The 18,064-nt window shown below is 40.4% G+C and overlaps 1 protein-coding gene and 1 long non-coding RNA gene across 33 annotated transcripts in view; one reads left to right on the top strand and one right to left on the bottom strand.

Annotated features, from left to right (window-relative positions):
* The window catches only part of LOC105483059 (fragile histidine triad diadenosine triphosphatase), a 1,492,666-nt gene extending 1,481,886 nt beyond the window's left edge, over positions 1-10,780 (top strand). For 24 of the 32 annotated variants that reach the window (XM_071092017.1, XM_071092002.1, XM_071091991.1 and 21 more), the window contains 2 exons: positions 7,788-7,894; positions 10,520-10,780. In XM_071092017.1, the coding sequence (XP_070948118.1) occupies positions 7,788-7,889 (102 nt within the window). In that variant the 3' untranslated portion in view covers positions 7,890-7,894; positions 10,520-10,780. Of the gene's footprint in view, positions 1-7,787; positions 7,895-10,519 lie in introns of those variants that run through there. The other 8 variants (XR_011620121.1, XR_011620123.1, XM_071091997.1 and 5 more) reach the window with 4 other exon arrangements.
* The window catches only part of LOC139361991 (uncharacterized), a 156,867-nt gene continuing 144,473 nt past the window's right edge, over positions 5,671-18,064 (bottom strand). Inside the window, exon 3 of the long non-coding RNA XR_011620131.1 lies at positions 5,671-5,707. This is a non-coding gene — a long non-coding RNA (uncharacterized lncRNA). The remainder of the gene's footprint in view (positions 5,708-18,064) is intronic.

Below are 18,064 nucleotides of genomic sequence, written 5' to 3'. Positions count from 1 at the left end.
CACTAAAAATACTTGCTCTTACTCAAGCAAGTTATGCTTAAGTCAAAGCTTTGGCAACTAACCAAATGATTAATGCTCCATTGATTACTTGAATTTCTATTCAAGAAAGGAGGAGGAACTGGGCTTTTGAACTTTCACAGTGAATAGAAGGACCCGAAGGTAATTTGTTTGCACATAGACATCTCACAATCTAGTGCTTAGTCCAAGGCTCCAGCTCACAGGATCCCTCACATAGAGAAGGGAGGCAATGAACATAGTTTTATACTAAGTAATATTCAAAGAACTTCACTGTCCTAAGGTAGCACAAGTGACAGGCAGAGGTTTATGGTCCAAGACCATTTTCTGCCTCAAGTGAAAGCAACTGATGATTCACTGGGCTACCAAGAAAGTCCAACATGGGTGCCAGTCTGCTCAGTAACCAGCACATAGACAAAGGAAGCTCCGTGTCTGGCAGGAAACATGTACTGAAAGGATAGGGGCAGGGAGGTGCTAGAAGCATGAAAGCATCCAGAATTGTGAAACATGACTCAATCAGAATGGTCCAAGAAGGCTTCTCAGGAACTTTGGGAAGAGAATGATGGAAGATAGGCAGAATGGATATTGGGCAAAAATGGAGTTTTTGCACCCTGGTTCAGAGCAATCTTGGCAGGGAAGCCAGGATCTCTGTGTGCTTTACAGACAAGCACCAGGGAGAAAGCTGCCAGATGACAAGGTCCACCTATAGTGAGAGGCCAAGTCCTCTCGCTTAATGGCCATGACACTAACTAGCCTATGGGGCAAATGAGCCCCTTCTCCTCGTCCATGCTGTCCCCACTTTCTCTTCTGATTGCTGCCATCACTTTCTCCCTTTAATTCATTATCCTTCCAGGACACTCTTTATGAGCAATTATTCTAGTCCTTTTACTTCCTTGCCTCTGATCCTTTCATATCTTCTCATCACACCAAAAATAAAATCCAAACTTCTCAGCTGTGCCCACAGGGTACAAATGATCTGCCGTCCCCCCAAGTCCTCTGTCTCACTCTTCCAGCCTGTTACCCAACCACCACACTTCCTTGAAGGTCTGCACTTGCTGTTCTTTCTGCTTGAAATATTCCTTCCTGCCCCTTTACTTAAATACTCATTATTCACATCTCTTAAATGCTACCTCTTCAGTGAAGCCTTCCTTTAGAAGCCTGCCCTATCCAAAATTCTACCATCCCCTATACCATCTTTTGACGGAGCTCTTATAACATAAAATTACTTTGACTCCTATGCATCTATAAAAAATGAAGCTTTCTAGAACTCAGCCCAGTAGAAACTGCCACCCACAAGTGTTAAAGGCCAATGCATCACCCTCACATCTTGAGTCACCCTTTCCCACCTCAGTTGTACTTCCTTCCCCAAGGGCCATTTCTCAAGCTGTTAATGCCATATTTTCACACCGTTTCATTTCATATATTTCTAAAATTGATTCTTAAGTTTACTTTAAAAGGAGACTTGACATGATTTGTCATAAATGAGAGATACCCCTAAAAATAAATATGATCTAAACAAAACAATCTTATTATATTCTAGCCAGTCTGGATGGCTCTTCTCTTTCTCTTGGAGGTGCTGTTGGTACCTTATCAAGGACATACTAGTACCACTGAGACTTTTTTCTTGAACAGTAAGATGGACTGAAGGAACACTGAAAAGGGAATTAGTTTTTCTCAGTAAGATTCAAAGCTGTTTGCAGCTTTGCATTTGTAGGACCGGAGACCATCTTTTAGACCCCTGTCGTGCGTGCATATTCCATCTTTAAACAATGGAATGTTAAGGCCTCTCAGAGTGGCAAATTTCAGCTCTCTTGCTAACTCTGATACATGTTAGTAGCTGCCTAGAAGCCAGGTCAGGATTCATCAGGGAACAGTGCTGTAATTCGTTGGTGAAGCTGACCATGGGTGCAAGTTGCCTTGCTGGGGAACTGGTACACATATCATGTGTTTAATGAAGCTGTTCCCATTGCCCAGAATTACCCTTTCTTCAAAATCTCATTACCATCTTTTAAGCCCAGTCCAAGTCCGTGATTTTTAAAAGTCAATCTCAGACCCCAATTCCAGCAAGAATTATTTTCTCTCCCCCTGTCCCAGATATTCCAAGAACACTTTGATGGAACTTCTAGTTCAGTAGTTAGGCCAGTATTAAATTATCTATGCACAAATGTGTCTGCCCTATTGAGGAACCTGAGGAGGTAAAGATCTTGGGCTTATTTACCTTCATTATCTTTCATAAGACCTAGAACAGAGCCTGGAATATATCATGTGTTCATCAAATCTTGGTTGAATAGAAAGTAATAACAGCGGATCAGATCTAAAGAAAAAAAAAAACAGTTATTTTCTTTTTGAGACTTTATATAAACCCCTGTGTAAACAGAACCATCAACCCATAAGAAATGGTTTATTTAAGCTCTCTACTTCTGTATGTTGTGTTATTAAAGTGATAATGAAATATGTTATTTTATAAAAACATCCAAATTTATATTCAGCGGTTTGCTTCTGTAAGAAGAGCATTAAATTAGTTTTCCCCCTTTTGAAGACAATTTGGCATTTTACTCCAGGTTAGTTCTAAATTCTGAAAAACATTTAAATTATTGTGAACCATTCCTCCTACTGCATTCCATTACGGAGCTCTAAAAATGTCAATAGCAAAGGCAGTTTGAGCGATACAGCAGGGAATTAATCATTACCCCATATACCTTGTGATAACATACTCAGTGCACAGGAGGGAGCACAATGTCAAAATCGACACATATCAGTTCTTCAATCAGAAATCCTGTTAACACTACCTTCCCCAAAAACCATTTCTAGCAGATAAAGTGTGATGACTGAAGAGAGATTTTTTTTTTTTTAAATCTCTTTTCAAAGCTGTGCAGAAATAGAATTTGCTTGGAGAGGCCATCACAGACTTCAATCTGTTGAATGTGAATGAAGACTTTGGTTCAAGTTTTTGCAAACTTTGTCACTTTGGCGTGCACTTTCCTCTAAAGAACAAAGCTTCTGTGAAAACCGTTTTGACTACTGTTGTTGCATCAGAAGGAAACCAGTATGTAATACATCAGTGTGGGTGTTGAGCATTTTCAGAGCAAGCAGAGTCACATTTAACTTACGTGACTTACCTGCAGAAAGGAGAGATGGAGAACTATAGTGCACTGAATCCCAGACACAGTCAGTTGGAAGTGCGGTTATTTTATGTACTACTAAGAAAGAAAAACACTGCCAATTAAATTATGACATACTGTTGGTTATAGGACATGTTTTGATTTCAAAGATGTTAAAATATGAAAAAATGTACACTTTAGAACTGGTGAACTAAGGAATTAAAATAGTGCAGGTTGATTTACACTGCATTCCATGCAATAATAATAAGCCCTGGAGTGCACAAATGATGGCCTTGAATTTCATCTTCCTGCTTATGGTCTCCTCTGTTTTTTCCAGGATTCACAGCCAGGCAACTTTGGGAACAACCTAGTTACCAAATGCAAGCCAAGTTCTTCCTGCGATGCTTTTTTAAGGTGTCTGCTAGGTTAAGTTGCCAAATAAAATACAAGAAGCCCAGTTAAATTTGTATTTCAGGTAATAAACAAATAATTGTTTAGTACAAGGATATCTCAACACTGTATGAGACATCCTTAACCTAAAACAAGTCACTGAGTGCCCTGTATTTTTATTTGCTAAATCTGGAAATCTGGCAATCATACTCCTGGGGTATTGACTGCCTTTGACCTCCACCCTATTCTTTTACCATAGGTCCTTAGCTTTTACTGTGAGAAGCCTCAGTTAATACCTTATTCCATACAACAACTCTGAGGATTCTGGATTAATGAGGGTCATTTTAGAGCTGAAGCAGCTACATTTCCTCCCCAGATTTGGGTGTCTCATTATAATAAGTTGGTTGGGATCTGAATTCTTATCATAACTTTTAATCCTTCTACAAAGTAGTTAGGTCCAAAAGATACAGATCATTGGGGAACCATGGAGATGCAAAATACTTTTATTCCTAGAAACAACCTCTGTGGAGTTTTTAGTGCTTGCTGTCATTAGGTCAGTGTTACTTAGCCTAAAAATAATGCTAGTGACTGACAGCAGTAGCAGCAGCAGCAGCAGGGAATATTAAATATGACTTAACTATGTGTCAGGCATGGCACTGTTCACTCTTTCTTTTTCCTACTCCCATTTTACAAAGGGGAAAACTGAGGCACAAAGAGGTTAAAGGAACTTGCTCTTCTCATTGTTCAAGCTCAGACCTAACTCTCGCCTTCTTAGAGAGCCATTTTTGGATGATCCATGGATAATCTCTTTCCCTCCATCACTCTTTATCATAACGTTTCTTTGTGAAACCAAGGTGATACTTGAAAGCCTTTGCAATAGGGCTAGCTCTATTCAGCACCCTTCCCATTTTGTAATCCTATCTCACTAAGAATCAGCCTTTTGGTGTCTACCCTCCCTACCTGGGTGCCCCAGGAGAACAATAAAGGAGTCTGTCTGGTTCAGCGTTGCAGTGCTAGGTCTGTCCCTCTGGAAGGCTTATGGGAAGTGAAACTCCTCCATTAAAGTTCACCCACGGCAAATAGTGCCTTTTGGATAAACTACTATTTAAGATCATTAGGGCTTTCTCTCTGTTAGCCAGGCAAGAATTTGTAGCCACCAGGTTCTTGGGTTGCTTTAGGGAAACGGAACTTTACTCCAAACTGTAGCATTTTTAATCTTCAAGTCACCTGGGTGGATCTTCTAGGACACAAGTCTTGCCTACCACGGCCTTTCCCAGGCTCCCTATTTCTGCGGAGATTAAAAACATTTAAAGGCTCCTGAAGTGCATCCGCATCTTAGTTCTGCATCTTAGTGTTGCTAAGACAAGCCTTGTAGGCCAGACATCCCATGGACAGAGCATAAATAGAAGAAAAGCAGTTCTAGGGCAAGGTTTGCAAAGGACAGCAGTGGTACTGTTGATAGGATCAGAAGCAATGTGCTTAAAGGCGAACGTATTCTTTCTATATGTATGTGGGCTCTAGCTCTATCTATACACTTCTCCCAAAAGCAGTGATTCTCAACAATAAGTGCACCTTAGAATTGACTGGGAAGTTTTGTTTTAAATCCCCAAAGCCAAGCTGCCCCAGACCAATTAAATCAGAATCCCTGGGGTGGGTTACATTTTTTTAAATCTTCCTAGATGATTACAATGGGCAACCAGGGTTGAGCGCCGCTGTTCTAAACAGAACCACATCCTTCCATCTGGGGCTTTTAGGAGGGAAATCTCATGACTTTTAAAAGCTATGTACAACAGTTTTTGCAAAGATGATTAGTTTTTGTTTTATTTATTTCCTGTTTCCCAAAAACAACTTCCAAGGGTTGGCACAATGTTGCCATCTGTAAAGCATATGACAATAACAGACGGTCGCCTAATAACCAGGAAGGCATTAACATTCACAGGCTCTAAATTATTTGGATTCATCTGGTATGATCTGTGTTGATGAGGCCACTTAATGCTTGATTTCCGTGTCTTCCAATGGCAGTAGCAGAAGTGGGAAGGCCGCGTTTCCTGGGCTTTGCATGTCTCTTTGTCATCCTATTGAATTGTTATAAGATGGATTTATAACAGACCTCAAGGTAGTATCAAAATGAAAATTAGTTCTTGAGTAGAAGAATAGCAATCCTGTTTGACTTGCCTGTAGCAACTGCGGCATGTTTGCCTCTGCAAGAAAGGAAATGACTTCTTAATGTGGTTTTCTTCCACTAAGGAGAATTAAATCTACATGGCAAAATGTAAAACCAGCGTGCTGGCAGCCAAATTCTGAAGGGAAGATCCATGACCCTCATAAACGTATTTGTGGCCCGGTTATATGCTAATGAGCCTCATTTAGGCTCAAACTTACCAGGAATGGAAATATAGCTCAGCTGTAGTGCAAGGCTATGGTTCCCTCACTGTTTTGCCTTCTGTATCAACGTTGAGCTGCAATAAATGGGGAAATTTCTCCATCTGCTGCAAGCTGCCAGGGTAAAGGCCTCTAGGTTAAATTTAGAGTTTGGGGCCTGAGATAGCAAAAGTCATTATATTAGTTGATAGACTTTTTGCTGAGTTGGCAAAATTATTTTTAAAGGATCAACTTTTAAAAAGTTGACATTTTAATATCTGTTAAGTTGACCTTTTACAAAAGAGAGTGGAACAGTATCCGTGGAATGGTCATTAGGGACACTGTAGATCCTTCAGGATAAATAAAAAGGCAAAAGTTGTTGGGGATAATACCGGCACCTACCACTACCTAGCTGGGTGATCTTTGGACCAGGGTATGAACTTCCTTAGAACTCAGTTTCCTCCACAGTAACATGGGGTTAAGTAGCATCAGTTTTATGAGTTATTGTAAGGATTAAACGAAATAATGTATATCAAAGAAATAATGTGCACCTTTCACATCATAAATGCTAGCTATCATTGGTGCTATTAAATTGTCTCAATCCCAAATGACTTTTAACACATAACACAAAATACTACACTTTGCATTCCCACGAAGAATGAACGGATAACCTGCAGCATTTTACAATGTATAGAGCCACACACAGGAACAAGAAATTTAGTTAATTAAATTGAATCATAATAGGAGGTTAAGGGAGAAAATTGAGCTTTTCTAAGGAAGAGCGTTGTGAGAACATCTTCTGTGATAGAATTGCAGTTGTATTTACTCTATATGTAAATCTGAGACATACACACAACTTTTTAAAATAAATAAACCTGTAATCTGAGGAGGAATTTAAAATGATTCAAGTGTTAATTTTGAGACCAATTGTTAATTTTTTGTAAGTTGTTTTCTCATGTAATCTCTTTTACTGTTTCCCTACTTGAAGCCTCTTTTAATGGAAATACTTATTACTTACTCAGTTCTCATGGCCCTTGTGTTATTATCATAAATTTGGTTCACTGAACAAAACTGCGCAGAGCTCATGTAAGAGAGTCTGAACCAAAGAGAGTAAGAGGTAAACCACAGCCCACCTTGAAGGAGGGATTATGGGTTGGTGGCAAACTCAATGCCTTCAAAATCCAGGAAGTAAAATAAATGAATGGTGCCTATGAAACATAAGAAAATTAGAAGAGTGTGGGGGAGATTATGGGAATGGCAAATGCACCCCATTCCCCCACTTCATCCCAATCTGTGACCACCTGTATTAGTCCATTCTTACAGTGCTATAAGGAACTACCTGAGGCTGGGTAATTTATAAGGAACAGCAGTTTAATTGGCTGATGGTTTCTCAGGCTGTACAGAAAGCATGGCTGGGGAGACCTCAGGAAACTTTCAATCATGGTGGAAGGGAAAGCAGGCACGTCTTCCATGGCTGGAGCAGGAGGAAGAGAGAGTGAAGGGAGGTGCTATACACTTTTAAACAATAAGATCCCCCAATAACTCACTGTCATGAGAACAGCACCAACGGGAAATTCTGCCTTGATGGTCCAATCACTTGCCACTAGGCCCTGCCTCCTACACTGGGGAGTCTAATTTGACATGAGATGTGGGCAAGGACACAGACCTATATCATATCATCACCCCTCTCAGCCTCAGTAGATGATTACAAGAAGGCAAATGATCCGATTGTTTTAAATGTGGATTCTTGTGTAAAGCCCCTCCATTTGCAAGTTTTGGCAACTGAAACAATTAAAAGATGATACACCTACTGGCCTCTAATTTGCAAATTGTGTTCAGTCTCCCCCAGTCCCCCAAAATTTCTTCAAGGAGATCCCAAGGGCCCATGAAAGAGCCTCTTCCATTTTTTTTTCTCCAAAGCTCCAGAAACATGACAAGGAAGAGGAGGACTCCCCAGTCTCTTGGAGATCAGAGGAGGAAATGGCAGAAGAAGCTGCAGCTCTGCGGGTCTACTTTCAGTGACACAGGTAAAGACTGCATTTTGTCATCACTCAGACCCTCCCATGGACCTCAGGAAAGAGGTTGCACTCTCAGAATGGGGATGCACAAAAACACCTTCACCAGCATCCTTGGGTGGTGGCTGCAAGCTGCAGGGGAGAAAACCCTGGCCTTTGAGTACTGTATTCCCAGCCTCCTAGTCTCTTCCACCTGCCTCTTCACGCCCTTCTTCCAAGCCAGTGCCCCCACCCCACCACCAACTTTCTCCAGTCTTTCCTGTGGTGGTGCTCCTCCAGAATCCAATGTTCACAAAGCAGACCTTCTGTCATGCACAACTTTTTGTTTAAAAGGTCAACCCCACCTTAAGGTGTGACATGGCCCTCAGGCTCAAGTCTGTCTGTGAGGCCCTGTAAACCAGCTTTCTCTGCCTCTCTACCACGCCCCCAGGCAAACTCCTCTGTTTTCACTGAGAGGACTCTTCTCTTCAGTTGCTATTTGGTAAATTGCCCTTCACATTTCTCTTTTTGTACAGCTGACTAGGAAGCTTAGGCCACAGGGAAAAGTCAAGGCTTGATAGAATTAATCTTTGCCTTAATGATGGCTAACTCTTGAGAGATCATAGGTTTAAGACTCTGGTAGAAAGATAGCTATAGCCAATTTCCTTGTCAAAATGCTTCTACTCCAAATTTTTATACAGTGTCTAAGGAACTCATGCCTAGATCTATCTGGCAATCTATATTATCCCTCCTAGTCTCAGTTCCCATAGTAGACTGCTGGAATGACTGAGGGTGATGTGTTTGGTCTGTAAACAAAAAGCATTAAAAATGGCCAGGAACAGTGGCTCATGCCTATAATCCCAACTACTTGGGAGGCTGAGGCAGGAGAACCGCTTGAACCTGGGAAGCAGAAGTTGCAGTGAGCTGAGATTGCGTCACTGCACTCCAGCCTGGGTGACAGAGGGAGACTCCATCTAAAAAAAAAAAAGAGAGAGAGAGAGATAAATGTATCTATCTCTCTGAAATTTGCTTATAAACATAGGGTTACCATGCAATACTGGCATATATCTAGACTAAAAAAATTACTTGTTTATCTCAAATTCAAATTTAACTTGTATGTTGTATTTTTTCTGGCAAACCTGTTAATAAACTCCCATGGACCCCAGTTACAGATTCTCTCCTATAAATAGTTTCTTTTTCCTTTTTAGAATTAGATAACTCCAAATTAGAAATAGGCAGTTCTTCATCTGGCCTGTGAATAAATATGTTCATGTTATAAGTTGCAGAAGTAGATCAGATATAAATAAAAAACAAAATTAGTGAGCAAATGCTGGTAGCAATTGATTGGAAAAAATTGTATCAACCACTTAGTGATCATGATTTTAAGCTAGAAAACACATTCATCGTATTCTGATTTCACTTTGAAATGTAAGTCTTTACTGGATAGCTTTAAATATATGTGCACTTGGCCTTTCTCTCCCAGGCCCTCTTTTTAGCGTATTCTAAATACTTAAAGACCCAGACTACCTTTTCCCCTACTGTTGTTCAAACATGGTGTTGTACTCAGATCCTTGCATTCTAGAAAGCTTATTTCATTCTCCCATGTCATAAGTTTGTCAGCTCTGCACTCAATTGCCTAGGGGGATATGGCAAGTGCTATAGCAGAGGCTGTCTTTCATATTTTATTTTTAACCTTTTCCACTGTTCACCATCTCTCTCTCATTTTTTAAGGATCAAGCTAGTTTACCTAAGAACATAGGCCTATGGGCATGACTACAAACCTCTTTCTATTCCTCTTATGAAGGCCAGTATGTCATTTTAGAGTGCCCTGTTCAAATTTAAATGGGGTGACAATACCTCAGACTTGACTGCCTAGGTTGAATTTTTTCTCCTGGGTTTCCTATTGTAGTGGGTATTTTCAGGTAGAGGCTAGAAAGCTTTAGGCTTTTTCCCAAGGCTTGCTGAATTGTAGGATTTTGTCTTAGAATGCATTTTCTAGACACTTTAAGAAGATTCAAACTTATTACCCAAGTTTCCTGTAGGCTTTGCTTTGTCAGTTTTTGTTTCTGTCTTGCCTTGAGGCCTGACATTTCCTGTCTTCCAGGTAAATTGACTTCCCTTGTACATCTTACCAGAACGATATTTACCCTAACTTGTTACACAAACTATTGCCACTGTATCTTTGGATTTTTAAGTTAACTAACATTTGTATTTCTCTTTAAAGGTTTTTTGTGTACAGACAAACAAATCACCCTCAGTCTTCCCAGCAGTCAGATGTGGTAACTAAGACTAGGATGGATACTATAGGTTGCGAGGTGGCAAACCACTTAGGGTCCTAAGATTTTGCCAAGAGTATCATCATTACCTGGAGTATAATGGGACTAAATATACTTCCCTTTAAGGACAAAGGAAACATTCTATTGAAACCATCCTCACAGGGTTAACAAGAATTACATGCTGGGTTCTGGACAGAAATATGGTTGTAATTAAGCATTAATCAGGCTGCACTTTGGCCCACTTTGGCCCACTTCTTCATAACCAAAGTCACAGAGCACCAGATGCCAACAATTTGCCTCCTCATTGTTCCTACAGAGAAGATTTCTGATGTTAGAATCATAAAGCTTTTGTTTGTTAAAAATTGCTTAACATGTTTTTCAGATCCTGAATTCCAGCAAAAGAGCTAATGCCAACCAGTTTGAAGATCCCCCTCCCCATGAGGAACTGAATCAGCATGAAAACGCAGTTTCTTCATCTCACCATCCTGTGACTTCATCCTATATTCTTCAATGATCCCCTACCTCGGTCACTCCAACCCCCTTAAAATACCTAAGACCTAAACGGCTCAGACAGGCAGATTTGAGGTTTTCCCCTGTCTCCTTATTCAGCAGCCTTCTGATTAAACTTCCTTCTCTGCTGCAACCCTGTGTCTCGGTGTATTGACTTGCCATGCATTAGGCAACAAACCTATTATAGTAATTTTTTTAAAGGAAATTCAGTCATTGGATTGGTCCACCTGCTTATTTCTCCCCTTTTCAAAAAAAAAAAAGATGTGTCTACATATTGAATTTTTATACATTAAGTGGTTCATGAAACTCCTGAAATTCCTGAAATGTGTTAATAAATAGGGCAATTATGAAATATATGGACATAGCTATATTTTAAAACTTTTGTTAATCTGAAGTTCAGATAGACTTGACCTTCCCCAGCTTTCGTGATTATTCCCTCAGCAGCAAGTTAGTCTTAGGCAGAGCAAGTTTAAAGACATTCATGGTGCTCACTCTGCAAAACCACACGGTTCTCAACATGCACAGAGGCAGACATGATAGGTCTCAGCCCTGGAATTGATAACAGTAGCCAACACTTGCTAAGAATTTATAAGATATAGACTCTGTTATTATCCTGTCTTACAAGTGATGAGAAAGCTAAGTCTTAGGGATGTTAAGTATTAGTTCAAGGCCAATCAATGGTAAGTGGCAAAGCTCAGATTTGAACCCAGGCAATCCCGCCCTAAAGGCCATTCTCTTTTAGTCTGTGTATTGCCCTCCTTGCTAAAAGAGTTCATCTCTCTAGCTACTTCCTTCTCCCTGTCCCATCTCTCCTTGTACCCTCCAAATAGTCTTTTTAGCCTCTTCACCTTATCTACTGGCCTGTTTCTGCCTTGAGGACCTCCTACCTCCTCACCTGCTGGACTTCCTTACCTGCCTTGTTAATACAACCCTGTCCAGCACCTGCCTCCCTGGTCACACTACAGCCAGGTAGCAGAAACCAAAATGGGCCTGTATTCCCCAACCAACTTTGTTCTACTTGCAAGTTTTTCAGATCATGCTGGTTGCTGCCTAGGCTGACCTCCCTCTTTCTTTTGTCTACCATCTGACCACATGCCTAAATAAACATGACTTTGGGCGAATACAGTGTTTCCCAAATTGCATTCATTCCCATTTTGTCATGATTTTTCTTATCTTTGTGGACCACTTAGAGCATTATTTACTTGATTCGCTTTTTAAATTTTAGTACATTTATCTTAAACTTTATATTTCAGCCTCAATGAAAAGCAAGTACTACTTGTAATTAGAAGCTAAGCATAAAAATAAACATAAGAGAAAAACGATGCTGATGATTTCCAGCTCTGCATAGTTGCTTGCCTTAGCTACTACGAGTGAGATTCAGTCTCTGTTAAAAAATGAAGCTAGCCACCATTAGAAGGGCATTTAATTCTAGCACTAAACTGAAACTCTCCATTTGGCATATTCAGAAAGATTAAAGACAATAACCTACTCAGAGATTCAATGTAGATCACTTAAGATTATCTTAAACAGGAATATGACTCCCAACTTTGGAGAAACATCTGTGGAGGCCGGATCTTAAATCCAGAGTAAGCTGGCTTTAGACCTGCTTCAACCCTAAATCAGTACTCCTTCTCCCACCCCCACCCCATACCCGCCCCCCCACCCCCAGGCATATCAAGAAGGCAAGGTACATGGGGGAAAACCAACGAGTCAGCTTCCCTAGGGCCGATGAGTCAAATTTCAGTGCTTGCCACTGACATTTTACTTGCCAATAGTCTATCTTAAAACCGACAGGTTGCAAAGAAGAATGTAAACACCTATATCCAGAGATGCCCTATATAAGAATAAGGACTATAAGACCAAAAAGCTGTTTTTGATTTAATGTTTGGGGTGGACATACCTAGTTAAATGATTTGGCTGTTTCCCCACCCAAATCTCATCTTGAATTGTAGCTCCCATAATCTTCTCATGTCATGGGAGGGACCAAGTGGGAGGTAACTGAATCAAGGGGGAGGGTCTTTTCCATGCTGTTCTCATGATTGATAGTGAATACGTCTCATGAGAGCTGATGATTTTATAAAGGACAGTTTCCCTGCCTATGCTGTCTTGCCTGCTGCCATGTAAGATGTGCCTTTGCTCCTCCTTTGCCTTCCTCCATGATTGTGAGTCCATTAAACCTCTTTCCTTTATAAATTACCCAGTCTTGGGTATGTTGTTATTAGCAGCATGAGAACAAACTAATACACCTAGCAACTCCTTTTTAAGTATTATGTTCTATATCTTCTTTACATATAAAGAATTAATCCTCAGCATAGCAAGAGTAACATTAGGACAACAAAGGTAAACATTCTGAAACTATGTACTGTCTCCTCAGCCTCTTGAAGCCATCAAGACACCAACATCGGATTAATTGTGTAGAAGAACTCTCTTTATCTTCCCATATCTTCCAGGAGATTTTGGTGTTTTAGCTGCTCTCTGTATCCTTTGCCTAACAGAAAATGACTTTGAATTGCAGTTTCTTGAGCAATAGTGAGAAAGGGCTGCAGTGGTCTCACTCACCACGTGACAGATCCTTGATGAGGCTGGCAATCCTTTGGTTCCAGGAATTCAGCGTCTGCTCTCTGCATAGGTGAATTTATGCATTGGCTCCCTACACACTGGACTGAGTTCCGGGATAAGGGATTTGCAATGGCTCTTTTAGTCTATGTTCTAAATCACATCAGATGACAGGAGACCTGCATTTCTTATCTAACATTGCCTCCTTCCTGGAGGATGGTAATTCTTTACGCACCTATTGATACTTGGATTTGCTGTCTCTATACAGCCAAGCAGTTTTTCTACTTAATTTTAAAGCAATGGCATGTGTCCTAGTGACTAGTGGGGGAAGATTTTGCCATCTCCCCATCCTCCCCTCTCCCATTTCACATTAGAATTGAGGGGGATATGTTGTTGGTAAAATATGCAAGCATCACCCCTAATTCTGATGGAAAGTCAGAGCAGGGAAGGTTTCCACACCCTGTTGTGTCAGCAGAGCTCACTTGTAATTCATCAAGCTCTCCTCTGTGCACGTTGTTATTTTATAAATAATTGGTTGCCTCTCATTTACTCATAATGGGGCCGTGCAATTTCAAAGCAACTGAGTCAGCCCAAAACAGCATTATTAGTAGTTATAGATGTACTGTCAAGGCAAAATTTCGACACTGGCGTTTTTGAAAAATCACCATAATTTCAGCCACTGGATCACTCTTATATCATAATTGTGGACAGTCAAGGTGATTGAGAAAGGACGGGTTTGCCTATTTAGCACATGTTCTGGTCTGTAAATTGTACCTTTTGAAATCTACCCCAAATCTCAACCACCTCAGGGATGTTCCACTGTCAGCACAGAAGCCTCTAATGAGAAAGACCCAGGAAGCTGATCATAGTACTCTCATATTTTCTTGGGGGAAAGGTGGATTTTAAATTCAACTTCATCACCAATTTAATCTTAAACCCACTAGATAATCCCCATGTGAGGAGCTCAATACCAATTTAAGTGTTTCAGCCATCCCCAAGTTTTACAACAATTATGAAACTCTTTCAGCTGTTCCCAAATTGTTATGAAAATAGATTTTGTTTAGGATACAGGTACAAGAGAAGATCCTTCTTTTAAGGCTAAAGATACTTTAGTGTGTTCAAAAAGCTCTTTGCCTGACAAAGGACCCATTGTTTTAAAAGAAGCCAGAAGGGAGATTTCAGTTGGTTTTTCCCTACTTCTCCAGTCTAATTTCTATTGGATCTGGCTGCCTCTTGCCTCATTCTATTTAGATTACATTTCTAGAATCTGGCTTGAGTGACAGGAAATTACTCTATTACCTCAATTAGATAAATATAAACCAACTCCCTGTGCCTAAATTGGGAATAATAAACCACAGAATCATGGAAACTTGAAAAACCATCAAATCAAATGTCTCATTAAATGATTTATGTTACAATAACTTAAAATAGTGACCATCCAACTACACTTTAAAAACCTCCCTTTAGAAACATTCTATGAGACAGTTTATCCCATGGATCCAAAATGGATATTTGGCTTAGTTTAATCATTTTAAAAATGTTTTAACAAGACCTAACTTTCTCTAACATGTACCCAGTTGTTCAAAAGATTTCCTACAGGCCATTGATGGCTCAAGAATCTGCAGACTCTTCCTTTGAGATTTATTTCTACTGGTAATTGAAAAATGACTAGTGTCCTGAAGTAATTTTAACGCATGTGAATCTTGAAACTACATGATCCATTAGCACGGAGTTCTTTTCAGAAAAGTATAATCTAAATAGCCAAAGATAATTTTTTAAGAGTTTCAGACTTTACTTACGTCTTGCAAAATGGTGATACAATCAAATGGTAATACAATAAAATAAACCCTGTCACTGTCACCCTCATCATTTTCATCCTCATCTCCAGAAATGGATAACTGCATATTAATCTGCATACTCTTATATAGCAAAAACTTTCTAAATCTTTCTTCTCCTAAGACATTTCTTTTTTTTTTTTTTTTTTTTTTTGAGATGGAGCCGCCCAGGCTGGAGTGCAGTGGCCGGATCTCAGCTCACTGCAAGCTCCACCTCCCGGGTTTACGCCATTCTCCTTCCTCAGCCTCGCGAGTAGCTGGGACTACAGGCGCCCGCCACCTCGCCCGGCTAGTTTATTGTATTTTTTTTAGTAGAGACGGGGTTTCACCGGGTTAGCCAGGATGTTCTCGATTTCCTGACCTCGTGATCCGTCCGTCTCGGCCTCCCAAAGTGCTGGGATTACAGGCTTGAGCCACCGCGCCCGGCCAAGACATTTCTTTTCTTTTTCTACTTGCTTCTCTCCACTCTATATAGTGTGCTTCTTTCAGTGTTGCCCTTTTGTCTCTCTACCTGAAGGGAGGGTGAGAAAGAAGACTCTTCTGGACAGTGTGGAAGGTTAATATGAAGAAAGGCTATGAAAATTCACATTCATAACCTTTGATCCCACTGCTTCATAATAGCTAATATTTATGCAATTCATTTGATCCTGTGCCTAAAATGTCCCTCGGCCACTTCTTACGTAATAAATCCTCCCTTATTTTGACATGCGGGGGCATCAATCAAGTTATTATGTACATACTTAACCTGGACCATCAATACAGGGCACACTAGCAAAGTCAGCTCTAGATTGTGCTCCTTCTGGCTTTAATACTTCTCTGAGTATCTAAGAAGCAGGTCAGTGTATTCTACCACCTCAAATTCATCATGAGTGGTGGGCAATTGAGACTGTGAGTGTCTTATGGATTAAACTAACGTCTTCCCAACCACGAGGAAAAGAGAGGACAGAGCTAAGTAGGGAACATCTTGTTAATTAAAATGTCACCATTTGTCCCAGTGGTATAAGTGGGGTAAGATTAGACCCCAGCCCAAATATATGTAATGTGCCACTTCTTCCTCCAGATACCTGTTTTTCCTTCTTTTCTCCTACATAGGTAATTGAGGCAGAACATGCTTTTTGGAGAGGCCTGGAACAATACAAAGACAGGGGAAGAGAGTGCTAATGAAGCCATCCTGGGAATAAACTTTTCCTGTCTTATACCCAACTCCTTCGGGGGACAAATGTCTGCCACCTCCTCTTTTAACTCCCCAGCCCTCACTGCACTGGCCAGGCTATTTTACTTTAATATAATCATTTTACAACCCTATCCTGGGGTTACCCGCTCTACTAGAGCTTCATGTAAATAATACAGAATCAAAAGAAAAAGTCAAGTGGCAGGTAATGTGTCCTCCAGAGCAAATGTTTGTCTTGTGTTTTACCCAGAACTTTTTAAAATGTGCTTTGAAAACAAAAGACTGATAAAATGAACATTACAGTTTGGTGAAAATTATGTCCCAGCGCCAGCTCTCCCAACAAGAAACCTGTCTTTCAATCCCCTGTCCTAAGCACCAGGCATATCCACCACCGAGTGAAAGTATAAAAAGACACTCTGCAGTCGCCTAAGAATGGCATCTGAATTGTCTTGTCAGTTTGGTTTCTACTCTCAGTGGAAATATCTTTAAATAATTTAAAGTGGAACCCCATCAATATTTGCCACCACACTTACTCTCTGAACCTGGACATGTTGCTCTTTTGTGCCTCACCTTCCTTATCTCTGAATTACAATGATGGAGAAAGCATTTTACTTATATCCCAGGGTTATTATAAGGAAAACACAAAATAATGGAACGGGAAACCAGCATGCCAATAGTACAAATTCATTATTTTTTCTATGATTTCTAGTATATTTTGAAGATGATTAATTATAGGGATATTCAGGTCATGAGAAACTAGTTTAAGCAGTAACTAAAGAATTAAATCTGTAGAGCAGGATGTTTTCAGACCACTAAAAAAAAAAGTTTTTCTTCTGCTTTTATTACTAAATAGTTTGACTCAATCCTCCCACTGTGTTCAACTAGAAAGACTACATAGAATTTTTTTAAAAATCTGTTAGAAGTAGTAGGAAGGTAGCAAAAGATTACAGGACCAAGAGCCAAGGGAAGATAGAAATCCACAGAAGTGAGCCCCGTGTTTGAGGTTGCTTTTCCATTGAGGGCATTTGTGAGTCTCAGAGAGGCAGGTGGAGATAAAGCAATAAAGTCAGTTTTCCAATGGTAGAGTCCTTTCTAAACCTCCACCCCTGGGTGGGAATTCAAAGATCTGGGAGAGTTATACCCTTGGAATAAGAGTGAGCCCTTACACCAACTACAGCCCAACTTCAAATCATCTGGACAGTTGAGAAACTCACAACTGGAAATTGAATTAAGGTGCTCTCAAATTGCTAGTCCATTAAATTCCTGGCAGAAGCCAGAAAATCCTCTCTGGAAGAAAGTGATACCAACCAAGACCTGAAATTATTTCTCACATTTGTTTCCAAACAGAATGCCCAGTATATTTGTGAATGTTTGTACCCCCCAGTGCCACACTGCCCTCCCCACATACATAAACACAGAAGGCATGTGATGAGACAAGTTGTTGTGGACTGAATGTCGTGTCCTTCCACAACTCATTTATTAAAGCCCTAACCCTCATGTGATGGTATTAGGAAGTAGGCTTTCAGGAGGTAAGTAGATTTAGATAAGGTCGCAAGGGTGGGGCCCCCATGCCGGGGTAGGTGCAACGATAAGAATAGACATCAGATTTCTATCTTTATGCATATTCAAAGAAGGGGCCAAGTGAGTACACAGCAAGATGGTGGCCATCCACAAGCCAAGAGGAGAGGCGTCAGAATGAACCGACCTTGCTGGCACCTTGATGTTGGAGTTCCCAGCTTCCAGGACTATGAGAAATAAGTTTCTATTGTTTAAGCTACCCAGTCTGTGATAGTTTGTCATAGCAACTCAAGCTGCTTAAGACAGAAATTGATACAAGCAAGATCAGAATCACAGG

This window comes from Macaca nemestrina, chromosome 2 (genome assembly GCF_043159975.1).
Source record: "Macaca nemestrina isolate mMacNem1 chromosome 2, mMacNem.hap1, whole genome shotgun sequence".
Classification (NCBI taxonomy): domain Eukaryota; kingdom Metazoa; phylum Chordata; class Mammalia; order Primates; family Cercopithecidae; genus Macaca; species Macaca nemestrina.
This window is presented reverse-complemented; position numbering and strand designations above follow the sequence as displayed.